We start from the raw sequence: 19,400 nt of genomic DNA, 5'->3' as shown, positions 1-19,400 counted from the left end.
TGAAAAGCACCGTACCTTCTGGAAAAATGTATGTACAAACTAATGTACAGTAAGAAAATAGACCACAGATGATGCTGATATAGCTTATCGTGCATTTACCCAAAATAACTCTTTATTTCTCATTGTAAATATGGGGAATGACGAATACTCACCAACACAACGGCAAGTTCAAGGTGATGCTGCCCCGAATATGCTCCCCGAAGCCGATGTAACCGATGGTGCCCATGGAGATGTAGAGGGCTGTGACGATACCCATGCCAAGATACAGAACCATGGTGAAATCTTTAGGATTCTGCATCTTGTTCTCAAGTGGTAACACCTGACAATGACACAATATTTTTAGTGAATTTAGATCATTGGAATATTTTTATGGTGTATTTAAACATAATAAGAAAACTTACAACTCCAATCCCCTCAAAAGCAAATATGGCCGTCCCAAAGAAGAGGGGATAATCAACTCCTCTGCCAGCCAATGGAAGGTTAACAGGGTACGGAATATTCTGGCAATGCAAACAATGACACAAGAAATGTTTGACAATAAAAAAAATAAAGTATAAAACACATCAAACACAGAAAAACACCAACTTTCCAAATTTTAACAGATTTTAATTAAAGGAGAGGGAGTTTTAAATCATTATATATAAAGTTTTCAAAGCAGTAAGCAGCACTGGCAGTCTGCCCGCACATACTCTGTTGGGTTGAGAGGCATTTCAGGAAAAACATCTTTGTGTCCTTTGGCAGCTTTGAAAACATTCTTGAAACCCTTGACTCTTCGCAAAAAAATGTCTTGCGAACAACAAACCAATCTACCAACTGCAGCCAACTTCCTGTTTCTATTCCACCATGACAACTTTTCTTGCCTCTCTGAAAAATTGCATTACCCACTTGCTCATTTCTGCCTGCCTGCAGTAGTTGCTTGCTGATTACAGGCAGAGAGTCTGATTTAAAGGATTTTTAAAGCTGTTCAATGAGAAACGGGCTATGAAAACAACTTGGAAACCTGTCATTTACACTTAACCTTTCATCCATAACGTTTGAGACTCAATCAGGAGGCTGGGGGAGAGATAAGAGTCTGACGGATTGCTTTGAACGTGGATGAGAATGATAAATTCTTCGTATTTTTTGAAGAATTGTATGGTGGCTCCAAAAAGTATCTGAATGGTAATGTTGTATGATTTTCATTAAATAAATAAATAAAAAAGTTCTCATATCTAACTTTTCTGCGACTTTAATATGATGGCAATCCAGGTTATTGGATGAATGAAGTCTCACAGGTTCAAACAGGTGTAGATTATTATATTAATTATGGACATCTTTTGACTGCACCCAAAATTGTTATTGTTCAACTTTGGGCCACACCTTAAAATCCATCAAAATATTGCTTACTGTGCTTGTTAGATATAATGATTCATAATAATGGTGACCAAGAACTGTTTTGGGTGAACTATCCCATTAATTCTGGGGCCCTAAACTCTATATTGCTCAGAGCCAGGGGCGGACTCAGAAGCAAAACGGCCCTGGAGTTTTCGGCCCACATCAGCCCTCCTCCATTTCTGTCCGGCCCCATACATTAGCGGCTCACCGGGAAAAGTTCTGATACACCAGATGGCCGGACCACCCCTGGTCATGGCCATTCTGGACTTTGACAGAATGTCCTACTGGTCAGTCCGCCCCTGCTCAGAGCGTTTGGATGAGTGTGTAGTATAAGTTAATGCTTTCTTACCGTTAGACAGTAGTAGTATATGAAGACCAGGCTGACACACATGGTAATGTTTGCAAAAAAGGACAGAGGAGCCAGGTACTTGAGGTTGCGGATGAACACCAACACGATGATAAAAGGCAGGAAGAAAAGCATGTAGAAACGAGAGTTATAGCTAGGGACAATCACTCCGGTCTCATTTGTGTGACAGTTCACGGTCGTACCATTTGCAGTCTCAACCACCTACAATGTACAAAAAATGAATTAAATAATTCACGGCAATAAGAATGATTCTTTCACAATACAACAGTTGTATAGACAGATGTTTCTCGTAATTAAAAAAATCGTTGAACCTGAAAGTGTATGCTTAAATGTTTTGGGGGGGTTTTTTGCAGAGAAAAATGTATGAAAATATTAATTTAGAAAACTAAAATTTAATTTAAAATGTTTTTGCTAAAATATAACAGTTATTTTGAATTTACTTTAGTCACAAGATTTACAACATAATTGCCATTTTAAATGTTTGTTATTTTTAGTTGTATTTGACTATTTTGTCTAAAACAAAAAAAATAATGATTAAAGAGTTAATTGACCATAAACTTTTAAACCTGGGCCCGTATTCATGAAAAATCTTAGCGCAAAGAGTTGCTCCTAGTGACAAAATTCTAAGAAAATTCTTAGAAATGTGGGCGTTTCCCCTTAAAATGACAGAAAAGATCCTAGAAAAGAAAAAAGTAATTCATAAAGCATCTTAACCCTTAAAAGAGCTCTTAAGGTCCACAATTTTAGGAGTTGCGAGGAGGACTTTTATGAGACTTAAGAGTTTCTTTAGCAGCAGAGAAAATGGACGAAACACAAAAAGTAAGAAGATATGTGTTGCAATGCATGACAATTTCCATATTACTTTTAAGGTTTATCAGAATTTTTTTATTGTTTTTGTGTGTGTTCAACTTTTGTTTATCTTGGTTTTGGTTTCCTTGTATAGCCGCTTTGATGCAATGCAAATTGTAAAAGCACTATAAAATTAAATTAAATTGAATGACAGTGAGTTAATAAGACACAACACATTAGATCGTGCAGGGTTCATGTTTGTGACCGATCCTAGTAGAGACACGCTAACATCTCCAAGACAGCGCAGAAAATACCATAGCTCCAGAAATAGAAGAAATAACCACATTAACATATTTAGCAACTGGAGAAATGCAACTATGTAGCAGAGATGATTTGGTTCAGTCACAACGGTCACAATCTAATCACACAAACAGCCCTTACAGAAACTTATTGTGTCACTGCTAATTTTCTATTAAATACGTTGACATTAACAGCATGGTAAATGAAAAAAAAAATATATATGAAGAGTTTGGTTCCAAAATGAGATACTCTGTTTTTAAAACAATTCAATAAAAAATGTTTTTTATTATGTTATCGTGTTTTATTGTCTTTTATTGTGTTAGTTAGCTGTATTTTTTAGTTATAATCGCATGTTTATTATCAAAACAAACCAACTGCAGTTTGAATGATATTAACTGGAATGCACAATAAAAAAACATGATTTTTGATTTTTTTTAAAACAGAGTTATCTCATTTTGGAACCAAACTCTTCACAATATATATATATATATATATATATATATATATGTGTGTGTGTGTGTGTGCGTGTGTGCCTGCGTGTGTGTGAGTACGGTAAAACAGTAAAAAATGTGCAATTTCAAACTAATGACCCTATACTTAAAAGTGCTCTTTTTTCCTTCTTGGCCAACAAACCAATCACAGTCTTCAATAGACATAGCAACGGGGTCAGCCCCGCCTCCTCACTAAGATAAAAGTTTTTGTCTTTTCCTTGCTCAGAGTTGCTCTCAGATTGGTCCTGAATCACTTTTAAACTACGACTACTACGTAGAAGTTTTTAAGCTAAATTAAGAGTTTTCTTAGAGGATTCTTGGAAGCTTTAAGAATACGGGCCCTGTAGTTTAATTCAAAGTTTAGAAATTGGGTAGTTTGTAACTAAAAGGCAATACTGCCCTCTAGCGGTGAGACAAATAAATGTACTCATCACAATATGACTGCGTTACATTGTTAAAATTTTATGAATTTAGCGGATATTTTTGTACCATGGGACTTCACATTTCATGCATTCCTTGGGATTCAACCCAATGACCTTAAAGTGATAGTTCACCCAAAATGAAAATTCTGTCATCATTTACCCGCTTTCTTGTTATTTCAAACTTTAATGACTTTCTTTCTTCCGCAGAACACAAAAGAAGATATTTTGAAGAAAGTTGGTAAGCAAACAGCACTGGCCCCCATTCACTTCTATTGTATGGACACAAAACCAATGCAAGTGAATGGGGGCCAGTTAACAACATTCTTCAAAATATCTTCTTGATATACATCTAAAAACTCTGAATAATAAAACAAACAGAAAACTTCTCGCAAGGGGGACAAAACAAACAAAGTCAAAAATCCAAAGAATAAATCCAAAACACGGATAAGGGAAAGTCCAAACAGGAATACGTTATTGACAAGCAACATGAACAAGAAGGTAACCAGGTAAACACACGCACGCACGCACACACGCACGCACGCACGCACGCACGCACGCACGCACGCACGCACGCACACACACACACACACACACACACACACACAGGAGGTACAGGGAACAATGCAAAGACAAGGGACAAAGGGAACTGAGACATTAAATAAGGAAACATAACGAGGGGGGATTGCACAGGGACGGAGAAGGGCAGGTGACAAGACTTAACATTAACGGGAACTGGCGGGAAGAAGATTGGGACAGGTGAGGGAGATGAAACACTAACGGAGAAACAAGGGGGCGGAGCTAAACGGAAGACAGGAGGACACGCGGTGAAATGTCAAAACAAACCGCCACGTGTCTCCACACAAGACGAAACACACACACAAGACATGGTACTGTCACGACCCTGTCCACAAGGCATGAAAACTCAGGACAGGAAGGACAGGATCCTGACAAAGAGGGTGAGTAAATGATGACAGAATTATAATTTTTGGGTGAACTATCGCTTAAACATTGCTATCAAGCCATACACTTTCCGAAAAACGGCACAAAAGATATCACTGGTCTGGGAGTGTACCATTTAAAAACGTCCTCATACATAGCATTTAGGTACCAATATGTATGCAAGAGTACTTCCCCAGTGACAGCTTTTTAAACCTTTTTAAACCTTTTTTTACTGAGATTGTACTAGCTACTAGGAAAGCAAATGGAATACTATTGCCCAGCTTCTTATATGGACAGAATAAATTGTGCTCTTCTATTAGATGAATGTAGCATTTAAAGGTCTCTTACCTGTTTGACATTATCACTGAGGAATACAAAGTACACACAGCAGAATCCCAGCTGGGTTATGTTGAGGAACAGATTCACCACACGTCTGAAAGATAAAACAAACAAATTCCATAAATGTGTGGTTCTAAAAAAAAGCACTGGTGAAACATTGAATAATCGTCAATCCGTTTAGTTACCTTCCCCACAAAGAATGTCTATTCAACCACGATACATTCTCCATCCCATGCTCTACTGCATCTCCGTAAGACAGAAAGGGTTTTCCCAGCCTGGAAAAAAATAATTGCATGATTGCAATACATTTAATGAGTTAATCAATAAACTTAAAGAAATTGACTGAGCAATAGAACTGCTAGGTGCTGTATCATATAAGCATAACTTACTTTGCACTTAGATGATGTACACATTTCACAAGTAGGTTCATACAATGTACTGCCACTATGCCCATGGCCAGAAGACTGAATGGTCCCAACTGAAGCACAGAAAGAGACCATTAAAGCATTAAAACATTGATAAAACATTGCTTATTACCCCAGACACGTGTTATATGCATTTAATATAGCATTCTATAGCAGTGCTTCTCATATTTGACTCACCCCATTGATGCTAGTTAATGAGCCGATAGAGCAAATGTATTTTATTTTGTTTGAAATGCTCACAAACAATATGTCCGCAATATGTATGACAGACTCAAATACAGTATATCCTTTCAACCTGCTGCGAGGAAAAATACTGAGTAGATTTCCCTTACATCATACTGAAAGGTGGCGCACAAGGCCATTAAAGGAACAACCTTCCCTCATACTGAAGGTCAACTGTGTAAATTTAATTAAAGGGCAAGCTGCCACTGTCTCATGAGTTACACACAGTTCTTTACAACACGGAATACAGTGTTGCTTGAGTAGGCAAGTGTACTAAAATCTAATTTCAAGATCATCTTCAAGCCTGAAAAGAGTTCCTGTCAATAATGTGTGTATATATATATATATATATATACTGTATATATAGAACTCTGAAAAAATAACAAATGTCAAAGTTCAAAAGTAAAGCATATTGCATGCCTTTACAAGTCTGTGGCATCTTTGAACAGATTAAATAGCTTCAGATTTCTTCTTGTGGTTTCTGTGTCCACAGTTGAAGCTGCATGTGTTCAGTACTTTACTTATCACTCCTTTGAATTACAACAGAGAGTCGAGCATGTTGTGGTGTGCCATACACACAGAGAAATGCTTTGAGTGAAAAAAAGATCTTTGGAAATTATTATTCACATGTACCTATTCAATTTATACAGATTTTATCACTTGATAAGATTGCATTTGTCCCATACACAGTTATATACATATATTCTTTATAAAATAATCCCTATAGACTGTGTAAAACAAGACTTTTTTGTAAATAAATTTTTTGTTTGAAAATCCATATATAATACACATTTAAATAAACTAAAACTAAAATATATAATTAAACCTACTATTAAAAATCTAAAACTGAAAGATGTGCAGGTAACAAAACAAAATAATACAACAACCTATTTTTTTGTAATTCCTGAAACAAACGAACAGGCCAATAGCTGCATTTTTATACCGCCTTTTTGTACTTGTACTTGGCATGCATTTAAAGGCCTTGACTGTAGTTCTCACGTGATTTACAAATGCATGTACTGTATGTTGTACCCTGACTCATATGAACAGACAACATGTGAAACTAAAGCACATCCCCTGAACAATCAAGCTGATCTCTACACACTACACTGTTGCTGTTTGTGTTTTGGGTAACACTTTAAATTAAGGTACCCTTTATAAAGCAATTGTAAATGTGTTCATTAAAGTCCGGGTAAAGAGAATTCTGAGTTTCTATTTTGTTACTAAATGCATTATAGATGTTAGAAATGTATTGCTGAAACACATTACAAGACTCAGAAGTATGTAGTACTGAACTGTGGAGTTAAACCGTTAAACAGTTTTTCACCGATACTGTTCAGGATTTTTTGGGCGGGGCTAAAACAGGGGATCGATGATGCAATGGATTGTCCGAGCATGCATGGCCCCTCCCTCATAACTAGAGCGCCTAGCATCAGGTGTCTGCTCAATCAGGAGCTCAGGGTTGTAAGCTTTTCGCAAATGGTTTCAGGCTCTCACTCTGCCCAACTAAACAAATCTCACGCCAAATAACAAGCAAATGGTAACGCAGACGCGAACAGAAGGAGGATCACAGCGCGTTATCGCGACGTACTTCAGTGAATGATGTTTAATTAACAAATTTCGAGATGAGCACGAGCAGATAATCCACCCGGCTGGTTCGCTATCAGTAATCCCAGCATCTACCTTATCAGCTCAAGAGAGAACCACTACAAATAGACAAAGCTGTCTGTGTTCACACTTGACTTCTTTTTTGAAGCTGCTAGCGTCTGTTTTAAATTATAATCCTATGGAGTAAACCGTGTTTTCAAAAAAGTCATGATCGCTTTTTAAAACGCAAGCGCCAGCGTCTTTTTCTGCAGCTCAAAGCGTCCTTTGAGGTTGAAAAAAGTTTAACTTTTCTGAAAAAACGTCCTGTCAAGCAACTTTTCACAGCTAACCAGTGACGGAGACCTGTCGTTTCCAACATGCGAGGAACGTGATTGGTCGAGAAGGCTCAAGCTCGAAAAAATAAAATGTTGGCCGAAACGCCCGTTGGAGCATAGTTTTGTATAAATGTAATTTTAATGTTCACTTTCAATAACTTTTGATTGCATTTCTAGCAAGAAATTAGTATTGTAGTTTTTAAATATGTGAGTGGTTATAGCAAAGACGCTCTCTGTTTATAATTCAAATAGACTTCCGTTACGCTGCCTATAAGCCTGTCTCTCTAAGCTGCCTCCGCGCACAAATGCTATCTTTGAACATTGCCGGCTGCTATTTGTAACCACAACGCGCTCTGGGTTCGGGCTAATACCGGGCCTGGAGCCTTCTCCCCGGACATGGGGAGAGTACTCCGAGTTTGGAAGAAATTGCCGGTCTCGGAGCCCTCTCCCCGGACAGCACGGCAAATACGCATACCTTTTAACCTGCTCGTGAATTATCTATTGATGAATATCGCGCGTGTTTGAATTCAAACCCTCCCATAAAACGTATTCACATAATTCACATATAGCCTACTGGGCTGGGGACTCAGGTTGAGCGATTCGAGTGGGCGTGGCTTCAGCGCCAACAGCGGACACGCCCCCATCGTTTGAGAGCAGAGAGTACTGCTTATTTTTCCAAGATTTTGATGACTTATTTTATTTACTTGGATGGTTTTTTTCTCCATTCAAATTTGGCTGGGTGGTTAATAACACACTTTTCTGTTGTGTGACAAACTCAGAACACATATTTCAATGTCACTTTACTCTGAGTTTAATGATTAATAAGTCATTTACAAATGCATTATGAAGCAGCTATAACTGCATGAATAAAAAGAGGGATTCTAACGAAATACCTGCCAAATAGTGAGCCATTTTTAACTCACATGTTATAAATGCTTAATAAATGTATTTATTCATTATTTATTTGACTCGAAAGCAGATTCATTATTATCTTGATGTTGTTTGCAATAGGCTGTCAGACTGGACACTGTAGGGTGTTATGTTGTTTTTCTTATACCTGCTCACTATTTGGAAGGTATTTCGTTAGAATTTCTTTTTTATTAATGCAGTTATAAAGGCTTTATAATGCATTTGTTAATTACCTATTAATCATTAATGAAAACACATTTATAAAAGCTTCATTAAAGGTACCTTAATGTAAAGTGTTACAGTGTTTTGTTGCTGTTTGTGTTTAGTGTGTAGTGTTCTCTACACACTACACTGTTGCTGTTTTGTATTTTGTGTTTAAGTGCGGTTAGGTCAAATGAGTAATTCAATATCTCAACACTCATAAAGAGCATAATAATGTAGACCCAAAATGATGCTGACATACTGCAAGTTCATAATAATGACAAATCCTGCCACAATAAAACAAACCCACTACATCACTCACAGACAAGTGCACATAAAACTATACATCTTTTAGATTTAAAGCAGGAAAACAACAATTCAAAAAAGGCAACAACATGACCATCTATCCCCAAATGCAATTAAACTAAATGAATTTTGGGGTCGTACCAGAAGTCCTGCATTCTTGACAGCCAAAGGCAAGCCGAGCAGTCCAGTGCCAATATTTCCTTTCAGTAAATGAATTAGTGTCTGAAAAAAACTGTCAAGCAAAAATGAATATTGTAACAAAACATATGATATATAGAAGTTTATAAACAGTAAGTATGAATAGATTATATCACATACGAGGATCCTGTTCTTCCTCCTCCGATTCGTTCGTATTCTGTCTGTCGAGCAGAACCAGGTGAAAGAATAGGCTCATCCTCAGCAGGGCACTCATCTCTTCTAGAAAAATCTGGGCCTGTGATCAACACACAATAGAGCTTTAGCATTGTACCAAAGAATAAAAACGGACTTGCTTAGAGACATTAAAACCAGAGACAGAGACATCTTCATTTTTATTTCACTTATACATCGCTTATTACATTTCTCATGTTAAGCTTAGCCCAAAAGAGTCAGAGGAGATAAGATTGTTCCTGAATGCAAAGGAAATTGGTTTACCATCCTGATAGGTGATATCAGAGGCCATGGTTGCTTTGGTGGGTGTAATTTACCACTGATAGATTCACTGATCAAAAGCTTCCCTGCGGAGACGCTGCATCTACAGGTCCTGTGATTGCAGACAAATGAACAGAGTTATTAACCCTCCCAGGACACATGTGTGACGCACAATGTGCCCTTTCTGTGCCATAATATTTTTTATTATCTCTCAAGGCTAAAAAGCAAGACCGAATGAGCTGACACGAGAGTATGCAAATACACATTAGTTCTGACAGTTTCATACAGCAGCAACAATTTCATAGATTAACTACTGTAGCACATAATGTACAGCCGTCATTTGCATTATTATGTATGTAGGCAAAAACAATAATTTGAATAAGAAGGAACAAGGGAATATGAATGCTACATCATTTAGTACCATATTATACATATTTCAAATTGTATGAGAAATGAAGAGAGAAAATTAAAGGGAATTACCTTGCAATAACATGACTTTAACATAATATAGCCATTATGGTTATACGGGTCAGGACCAATAACATTGTTCATTCATTTACATTTACAGTACTTAGCTGTTGTTGTAGGCTCAGCTGTACTAGACATTATAGACACACAAATAGCAGCAGATTAATTCAGCTTACACAAATGTAACTGTATCATCACACAATATGATGAACCCAATCTACATGTTTACAATCAAAATTGTAATCTCCAATCCATGAAGTCACTTTTAAAATCAATGTTTGACTTTGGAGTGGCCATTGTTTTGCCATGACCGCAATTCCCATTGACTCCCTGTCTTGGTATGTAAAAATCAATATAACAACAGATCAATGAACCTCACAATAAAATGACAGAAGAACAGAAAGTGTGGATGGCCATGGACTTTACATATATAATAGAGCCTACATAGCCAGACATGCAAACCATCAAGAATATAAAACTGAGAGAAAGCAATTTCCCCATTTTAAAGCAATGCAGCAAGAAACCCAACACGAGTACACATATCCCCTAATGCTGTCAGTACAATTATTTTATTTCCAACTAGGCCTACTTAGTAAGCACATTTAAGTTAATGTGCTACACCAGACTGTATTCTACATGTGAGGTAACGTTAACGTCCCCATAAAATCTGTGAAGTACTCTCTTTACTGTCGATTTGGAAGGGCAAACTAATGCAATGACCCTTGGCAACATGTCTAAGGGCCTGATCCGACAGAACGAGTCTTTTGCTGTGAGACGCGCCTCTTTTGAATTGTTTTCAGTTGGCAGGGAGCGTTTTGAGAGCTGCTTATGCACGCCTCGCGTTAGGCCCGATTCACATTTCGTGTCTAAAACCGCACGGAAAACTTGAGCTGCACTGCGCTTTCTTTTTTTTCCAAAGCACCTGGACTTTGTGCTCTCCTGGTGTCTGTCGTCGCTAAGCAACCATGAGCCACGATAGCCGTTGAGACGAGGAGGTATTAACAAAGGATATATGGACTATATGCACTGAAAATACCTTGCAATAACTCTGCTACTAGATTTAGTTATGCTGTGATCATCTGTATCTCCATCTTCATTGTGCTTGTCTATATAGAGGGTATGCATTGACGTCACTTTCCCACGTGAACACGCCGGGACACGCTCCCTTGAGTGGCAAAAGCAAAACTAAGGCAAAGTGGCTACATTCAATAGGAGGAACAAATAAACGGGACTAAAACGCAATTATTTGCTGAAACTACAAGCAGCTGGACTCGACGGTGATCCTTACGATTACCTTATGAATTACAAAGGAATCGTGTGTTCTTAGACACTGAAATGTTGCGCGGAATTGAGTTTCCTGATATTGTAACCATTCATTTTGCCCAGTGTTTTACCACTCAAGCAGGCGCGTTCCGGTGTTCTGTCAATTTATGCTACCCATAGAATTTTGCTACCCTCGTGTTGTGATTGGGTTGGGGGACGGGTAACTTAGGTGTAAGGGTTGGGGTTAGTCCTGTTTTGAATGGCGGTAGCAACATTTGACAGGGTAGCATACACCGGCGTGCTCATTGGCTGGTTGGTTCTTGTCACATGACCTGCGGCTTTCTGAAAAGTTAGATTTTTTCATCTAGATGCGGCGCCGACGCGCTCGCACAACATGCCGCACGTCTACATTTAAAATAACGAATATGAGCACGGAAAAGACGCGAAATGTGAATCGGGCCATAACAGAAACTAGAGCGCTCGCGCTATAATCCTTGACTGACAGGACAGCTGTTTCGGTGGTTACCTAGCAACATGGTTACTAGGGATGTAACGATTCACCGTGAGCCGGTTGAAAATCGGTTATAATGAGCGACGATTCAAATCGGTTGAGGCTTGAACTGAATCGCAATACATTTTGTGGACAGCAGGGGCCGCTATTTTCACTGCAAACCTAAACGTGGATGCTGATATTTCTTAAATGCAAAAAAATCCAAGAAAAGCACAGACAGTATTAGTTTGTTTATATTAAAGAGACTTTTTCTATTATTAATTTGTTATAAAATTGCAGTTTAGTTTTGTTATTTGAAATAAAACATTATTTTATCATACAAAGAAACGTGAAGCATTTAAGAAATAATGCAAGGGACGTTGTTCATTTCTAATTGGTTTCAACTCATTTTTTCAAAATAAATCGTGAGTAAATCGTGAATAAATCGCATCGTGAGATCAGAATCGTGAATCGCATCGTGAGCTGAGTGAATCGTTACATCCCTAATGGTTACCTAGCAACATAAAAAAACCGCTGCGGGCTGCTCTTTTCGGAGTCAACCAAAAGAACAGAGCGGCGTGCCTCGCGTTTTCGAACATGAAAAGCGTGTTCTGTCTGATCGAGCCCTAATGCTTGCTATCTAACGTTAGAATAACACAGAATATAATTTTAGTTACCCACAGACTTTGTTGCAGTTAATGCTACGTCATAACTGTCGATACGCAAGATCCTGTATGCACCATGTAAGTTAGCCATCAGCTATCATGCTGCAATTCACAGATGACACGACTTACCGTAAACACGACAACAGCCGCTGAAAGGCCGACACGAACTATATAACGATCATAAATCCCATATCCGAAACTGGACATGAATGAGTCCAGCTATGACAGAACAGCAGATTTCATGTGGAATGACAGCTCTGATGTGAAACTGCACCGTTCGTGTGACTGTCCCTGAACTCCTCCTCATGTCACATGATCTGTGCCGGTCAGCTGATTTCACTTCTGCCGCTGCAGTTGCCTGCACAACAAAACTGTTTGTGTTTTCAAAACCAAAAGTTATTTTTTTAGCAACACAACATTTTTTTGCTATTAAGTTTTGCGATTAAAATGAGCTTTTAATTAAGTGAGAACCCTGTTGCTATAATACAAATCTGTAACGCTAGGTGAAATAAAAAAGAATGTTTTTTTTATAAAATGTTTATTTCTTTAATATCCTAAAATATAAAAAATATTTAAAAAAATCTAAAACATATAAACATTTTTGTTTAAGGACAGGGGGAGCCCTAAACAAATAACTGAGATCGAAGGGACCATGTAAAAATATACCTCATCTTGGTAAAACGTGTGTTGCAAATCCTTTTAAAAGAAACCCGTTAACACATAACACACACAAAATAACAACAAACATTGTATACAACTTTACAAAAGTAGACATTTAAATTACATTTGCGAACTATTCAGTCAGTTGTCAAATTGACCGGTGTCAGAAAATAGTGGTAATTTAGTAATGAGCCCTAAACCCAACAGCGTCATTTGACTGTAGAAAATAGTGCGGCTACAGTCTGTGGATCGAGTCTGTAGAGTCTAATTTGTGGGAACTTTCTGACACATCATGACGGTAATTTCACATTTAATCTACACATTTATTAACAAATATATGTATATATTTAATCACCAGCTTTTTGTAGAGCATCGCTTTTTATTTATCAGGACTATCCAGCTGTTTAGCTTTGCAGCTAACGTTAGCGTTTATGATATTTCACAGTTAAATAAAAGAGATGTTTTGTTTTTCTGACAGACTCACGAGTTTTTTGTTGACATGACATGTGAGGGATGCTCTGGTGCTGTAACCCGAGTCCTTAAAAAACTGGGTAAATTTTTATTTTTTATTCTGAAGAGTCTCCTACTGAAAGACCTTTGAACTGTGTATATGAACTTAATAAAACTAGTGGAATTTATGAAAGTGAATAGACATAAGCTTTTTACTTAAATAACTTTACATTAATCCATTAATTTAGTTTGACTCTTCATTTCTGTCTAAATTTATATTAGATTTTTACCAAGCAAAAGGAATATGGGATTATTCCTTTTGCTTGGTACTAGGAAGGAGCAGAGTTCAGTTTTGACCTAGTGTTTGCTTTAAATGTGTTTCTCAACAGATGTCAAATTTGACATTGATCTTCCCAACAAGAAGGTTTTTATCGACTCCGACAAAGACACAGATGTTCTTCTAGAAACACTGAAAAAGACTGGCAAAACAGTTACATACATCGGTCCAAAGTGAAAAATTACAGCAAGGTGAGAGAAAATCAATACAAAACAAATGAATACAGTCATAAGTCTTTGAATCTCATTGATCCCTTGCACAAATCCCAGACTGCTCCTCAAATAACTTATAAAGTTACAGTATTATTTTACAGTAAATGTAAGACTACGTCATTAGACAGCAGTGGAATGGAAATTTCTTATGATTAAATAGTGATGTGACACTGTGTATGACACGTGAGTTACTACAGTATACATGTCTTCTGTCTTGTGATCAAACAGGATTTACTTGTCAGTCCAAAGTGTCTTTACAGCGTAAAAAGCTTTACAGCCTTCCTGTGATTTCAAATCCACCATCTTTCTTTAGCTAGTGGAGGTCTAGTACTTATCCTTTAATTGTGTCCATTTTATTTGTATCTATTGTCTCACAATGATTTTTTGAATAACACAAGTGCACAAAATTGCAATATTTATACTACCTTATGTATATGTTTGGTCTTTAACCATTTTTTTAAAACTTGTTTCAACAGATCACAAATGCTGCTTTGAAGAACACGCAGTGGGACAGCCCATTGGACAAATCAACATACGAACATCCAATAGCTTACTTTTTTGGGGGACCATCAAGATGTTTTGAAGAAACACTACTAGACTTTTTTCAATCATGGTTGTTTTCCTACCCTATCCAAACACTTCTAGAGTCTGAATGTGATTGTATAGACGCACACATGTCAAAATAAAGATTCCTGTGTTTTCTTTAGTTTGTCTGTTTATCAAGGTTATCATGCATGGCACAGAAAAGGTATCTAAAAAAGCTTCATGTTTAGAGGAAATAAACTTTCTGTAACTGTTTACTTTTCAGATAAATATATTTACTAGTTTAACAAGTTCTGTTGACACACCTGTCTTTAAACATGCTTGGAGTACATGCTTTGTGATTTAATGTCAATCCAAAACTTAATTCGAATTCGAAACAATGTGAGTGACAAAGCCTTAAACAGTGTTGTTGTACTTTGTTTTTATAATTCCACATTGAACCTGATATAACTTGGCAATATTACACAGTTATATGTTTTGTTTTAGGTTTGTGATGCAAATGATTTATAAAGACAAACAAGATGAATACTGTTTTTTCTTGCTTTATTTTTTGCTACTCTACACCAGTGGGGGGCAATGTTACTCTTTCAACAAATTAAAAAAAATTCTAGGCAGTGGTTTCTAAATAAAAGCCTTAATCTACAATACATTCATGATTTGAATGATTTGTTTTTTTTAAGATGTGCAGACAGGGATACTGGTTTAAATCAAACAAAACATTTCCAGTATCGTGTGTATGAAGGAAACAAACTCTATAGGACAATTAATGGAAATTGATCTGTAATGACTAATAGACCAGCAATGAAATTAAATGAATTCATCATGCATTTTTTTTAATCATTCTTTACAAAGAAAAACGTAAAAAAAATACATTTCAATATTTTATTGGTCAAATTCTGTTTATTTATTCAGTTAATTGAATATCTTTGACTCCGATATAGATGTGCCTCAAACACAGAAAAGAGCAAAAATAAGCCCTGTTCTTCAAGCTGCAACTGTTAAGCAGAATCATCAAGTCGCTGCCTTGCTTTGAATTTCAGAATGTGTTACATGGAGCAGCTCAGGGACGAAGTTTCATTATAAAACACATGACCGTGCAAACCTCATCTCTTTGCTGAATCTGTTCAACTTGTACCAGAATTTGGAACTGGGTGTTGCTGCATTTCAATACGTGCGTGGCACTTGTACTGTGATTTTAGTCGAGTGTGTTGAATACAGATCCACAAAATCTGAATGTAGAACTGTTCCCACCGATACAGTTATTTATAACAGGTTTATGAATAAAAATATCATTAAAAAGCATTAAAAGTGTCTAATTGGGAGTAGCCTATACAAAATATATAACAGTCTTGATAGATTGCAGTGTTTTTAAACTGGCACTAAGATGCTTGAAATTCATCCAGAAACTCATCATACTTCTGTGGGAGCAACACAAGTGCTTCTTTGTCATCCGGAATGTCTAGTTTGAAAAGAGAATATGTAAGAAATGACCCCCCATTCAGGCCATGCAGCGACTCCAGAGGCACTCATAACTGTAACAAGTGGAAAGAGACTTTTGCTGGTTCCCTCTGTCTGAACAAGCAGGTGATGGAAACTCAGTGTACACAAGAACTCAGTGGACACATGCATCACTGACTAAAACAGAGAGCCGATCTTTAGTTCTTTTCCACACTTGACAAATGAAGTATCCCAGTCTAAATCTGTTGTACAGAGTATACCTAGATTCGTATCTGAAACCTTGCCTCTAGTCCATTCATTTCTTTTAAATTAGTCTTTTAAAGAGAATGTCTGTCTTTTATCAGTAATCCCACATGAAAAGTTAACTGTAGTAAAACTCCTAGATGCCCTAAAAATGCTGGGTTACCTTAATCCCAGCATTGGGTCAAAAAAGGACAAACCCAACTGTTGGGTTGTAAATTAAACTTTGTTGGGTTGTTTCAACCCAGAATGCTGAGTTGTTTTAACCCATTGTATGGGTCAAATATAAACATTTTCTGGGTTAATTTAACCCAATGGCTGGGTTTGGCTCTTTTTTTGACTCGTTTTGACCCAATGCTAGGTTGAAATAACTGAACATTTTTTTAAAATGCTGTATTATTGTAAATGATATAGTATAACAGTATTTACTAAGTTTTTCCATTTAGGCAATACTGAGGAATACTAGTATTCTATAGTAATTATATGATACTGGTATATTTACTATAATATGGTATGCTGCAGTTTACTACAGTTTACTGTAGTACTTTAACATTTTATTCTTGTGAAATACTGCAGACATTCAAAAATAAAGGTTAATGGTTCATGTTCGGGTGTTTGGTGATGTGATACCATAAAGTTGCCATGTAGACATGATAACCTTCTCAGATAGTAAGATGGTGGAGAGGTGTTGTATATTAAGTGGGCCAACTATAGTTACTTTAGGTAACCTTAGGAAACTTCAACACGTTTAACAGATAGAAACCACCAGATTTCATAATATGTAAAGTGCAAACAGTTTGATATATACTGTAATGCCTCAAAGTTGACTGTAAACATCTTTGTTAATTCTTACAGGCTGAGGAATGACTCAGAAGTGTTGTCATAATATTGAATTGTCAAAGTTTAAATTATTGTGGTAACTGACAGCATGTCACAGCTGTTTATACACTGTAAGAACAATATGGTAATATTCAGCCAGCTGTGGCACGCCAGAAAATGTAAAATAATTTTTTGTAAAGTAAATTGTTATTTCACACCCAACTTGTACATTTTTAGTGCTGTCCACTTAACAACAAAAAATGCTGGGTTCTTTTCAAGAACCGTTGGGTTCAATAAACCCAGAAAATGTTTGGATTTGACCCAGCTCTGGGTTGAAAATAACCCAGCGTTTTTTAGTATACATATGTGTCATCTTGAGAGCTCTGGTTAATCTTGCACAGTGTTGCCCAATAAAAAAATAATTTGAATACAGAACCTTCCTGTGATCTTTAATTCTAATACAGCACTGAAACTTCGATGATGCTAACTAGATGAGATGTCAAAAATATCCTCCTAAATATTCTGCCTGAAGCATTTTAAAAACACAGTTTGTTATGTTTTTTTTTCTTTCTTTCATGATCAATGAGATTTTGTTTGTGATTTTGTTTATTCAACATCTAAGAACTAAAAGTGTCAGTATTGCAGGGATGGTCTGTTAATTAATGCCAGAGACATAAATGATAAAAGATGCAATAGTATGAATCAATAGTATCATGTTCGGACAGAGTCGCTGGGTGACAGGCTGAAACAGGGCTTTCCCTGTTCACACCAACCCCTTCACAATTTAACTGCTATCACAGGATCGCACACACCCTCTTAACTGAGTCATGGCACTTGAGAATTCAGGCAAAATTCAAGCTCATGTAAAGTGCTTTGGCAGAACTTGGTCATGTACTTTAAGACCAGACAGTTAGAAGAGCCAAAATGAGAAGAAAGATTAAACAGTTGAATTTGTTATTACTTCATAAAGAAGAAAAATATGTGCAGAGGATAACATCTACTGAGGGCGACTGAAAAGAATCTTTTGCTCTTTTCAAAAGATCGAGAGAGCGGGACATGACTGTAGTCTAAGTTGAGACAAGTGTAAACGCTCAAGCTGATCAAGGAAAAAGTACTGTAACCCAAGCACAGTACAGTCTGTATCTGATGACTGGACGTGATTCTCAAGAGACCCACAGTTTACAGCATCACCATAGGCACTAAAATATGGTCTGCTGTATAGACCATTTTGCAAGACGTAAACAATGCTTTACTGTAAAATCCCGTAAAAAAGTGGTAAATTTATGTCAGCTGGGGCGCCAGTTAAATACATAAACAGTTTTGTCACATTCATGTTTTTCTTGTAAATGTTTGAAAAACCTGTAAAAAAACAATAATATTCTGTAAAATTACAGTTTGATTATTACATTAGATGTGAAAAATCTGTAAAAAAAGAAAGAAAACAATGTGGTCCAGAGTACTTTTTGTTTAATTTTTTTAACACAAGTGTTGGAACAAAATACAACCAACAAAATATTTAGAACTGAATTGAAATAAAAAATTACAATTAAACAGGAGGGGCTTCTAGACCAGCGTTGTTTATTTTTTTGAGAAATGGCCAATACTTCATTTCAAACTATTTATCTTTCTTATAAAATAACAGTATAATTGTTTTAACAAATATTATGCATGCAGCTTTATGATTTCATTATACTGTAATTGAGACATTGCTTTATAAATGAACTAGATGAACCGGAAATGGGAATGTCTTGCATGAAAGAATTGGAGACAGTTACAGTATAAATGTAAATGAGCTACATGTTCAATTGCAGCATTTGAAGCATTGAAACAACACTATATAAAGGATACATTCCCCAGTCTTGATACTTAATGGAAATGTCACTTTCAAGTGAATTTATCTTGTTTTAGGCGTGTTTTGTTAATTTAACTGTAAAACACAAAGAATCAGAACAAGGATTTTGAAGTGCGCAAATGGTAGGAAAGGCTGAAACTATAGGCTTACAGTCCATTAGTAAATGAGAATAGGTTTGCAGTCATTGCTTATGTGCTAAATTAGCTGCTTAACAGATGGGGCCAAAACTGAAGGTAATTATGAAGACTATGGGGGTTGATTAAACGCTGCTTTCGTTTGTATCTCTAAATGTCATTTAATCAAAAGA

At 36.6% G+C, this 19,400-nt stretch overlaps 2 protein-coding genes across 2 annotated transcripts in view; one reads left to right on the top strand and one right to left on the bottom strand.

Annotated features, from left to right (window-relative positions):
• The window catches only part of slc36a1 (solute carrier family 36 member 1), a 43,249-nt gene extending 30,430 nt beyond the window's left edge, over positions 1-12,819 (bottom strand). The window contains exons 1-10 of the mRNA XM_057349572.1: positions 12,652-12,819; positions 9,640-9,748; positions 9,325-9,439; positions 9,148-9,238; positions 5,411-5,499; positions 5,207-5,296; positions 5,031-5,115; positions 1,724-1,942; positions 402-500; positions 153-319 (exon numbers count right to left, since the gene is read on the bottom strand). Coding sequence (XP_057205555.1) covers positions 153-319; positions 402-500; positions 1,724-1,942; positions 5,031-5,115; positions 5,207-5,296; positions 5,411-5,499; positions 9,148-9,238; positions 9,325-9,439; positions 9,640-9,667 — 983 coding nt within the window. The 5' untranslated portion in view covers positions 9,668-9,748; positions 12,652-12,819. The remainder of the gene's footprint in view (positions 1-152; positions 320-401; positions 501-1,723; positions 1,943-5,030; positions 5,116-5,206; positions 5,297-5,410; positions 5,500-9,147; positions 9,239-9,324; positions 9,440-9,639; positions 9,749-12,651) is intronic.
• A 556-nt stretch (positions 12,820-13,375) lies between these two features.
• On the top strand, positions 13,376-15,373 carry atox1 (antioxidant 1 copper chaperone). The gene is made up of 4 exons (XM_057349748.1): positions 13,376-13,480; positions 13,661-13,733; positions 14,022-14,160; positions 14,658-15,373. The coding sequence occupies exons 1-3, from the start codon at positions 13,475-13,477 to the stop codon at positions 14,144-14,146; spliced, it is 204 nt and encodes a 67-aa protein (XP_057205731.1). The 5' UTR covers positions 13,376-13,474; the 3' UTR covers positions 14,147-14,160; positions 14,658-15,373.
• The last annotated feature ends 4,027 nt before the right edge of the window (positions 15,374-19,400 follow it).

This window comes from Triplophysa rosa, linkage group LG13 (genome assembly GCF_024868665.1).
Source record: "Triplophysa rosa linkage group LG13, Trosa_1v2, whole genome shotgun sequence".
Classification (NCBI taxonomy): domain Eukaryota; kingdom Metazoa; phylum Chordata; class Actinopteri; order Cypriniformes; family Nemacheilidae; genus Triplophysa; species Triplophysa rosa.
The sequence above is the reverse complement of the archived record's forward strand: the minus strand, read 5'-3'. Positions and strand labels throughout refer to the sequence as shown.

Bases quoted from the DNA above. Each gene is read 5' to 3' on its own strand.
- atox1 (XM_057349748.1), top strand. The intron at 13,734-14,021 runs GTAAATTTTTAT...GTTTCTCAACAG, and splicing joins CCGAGTCCTTAAAAAACTGG to ATGTCAAATTTGACATTGAT.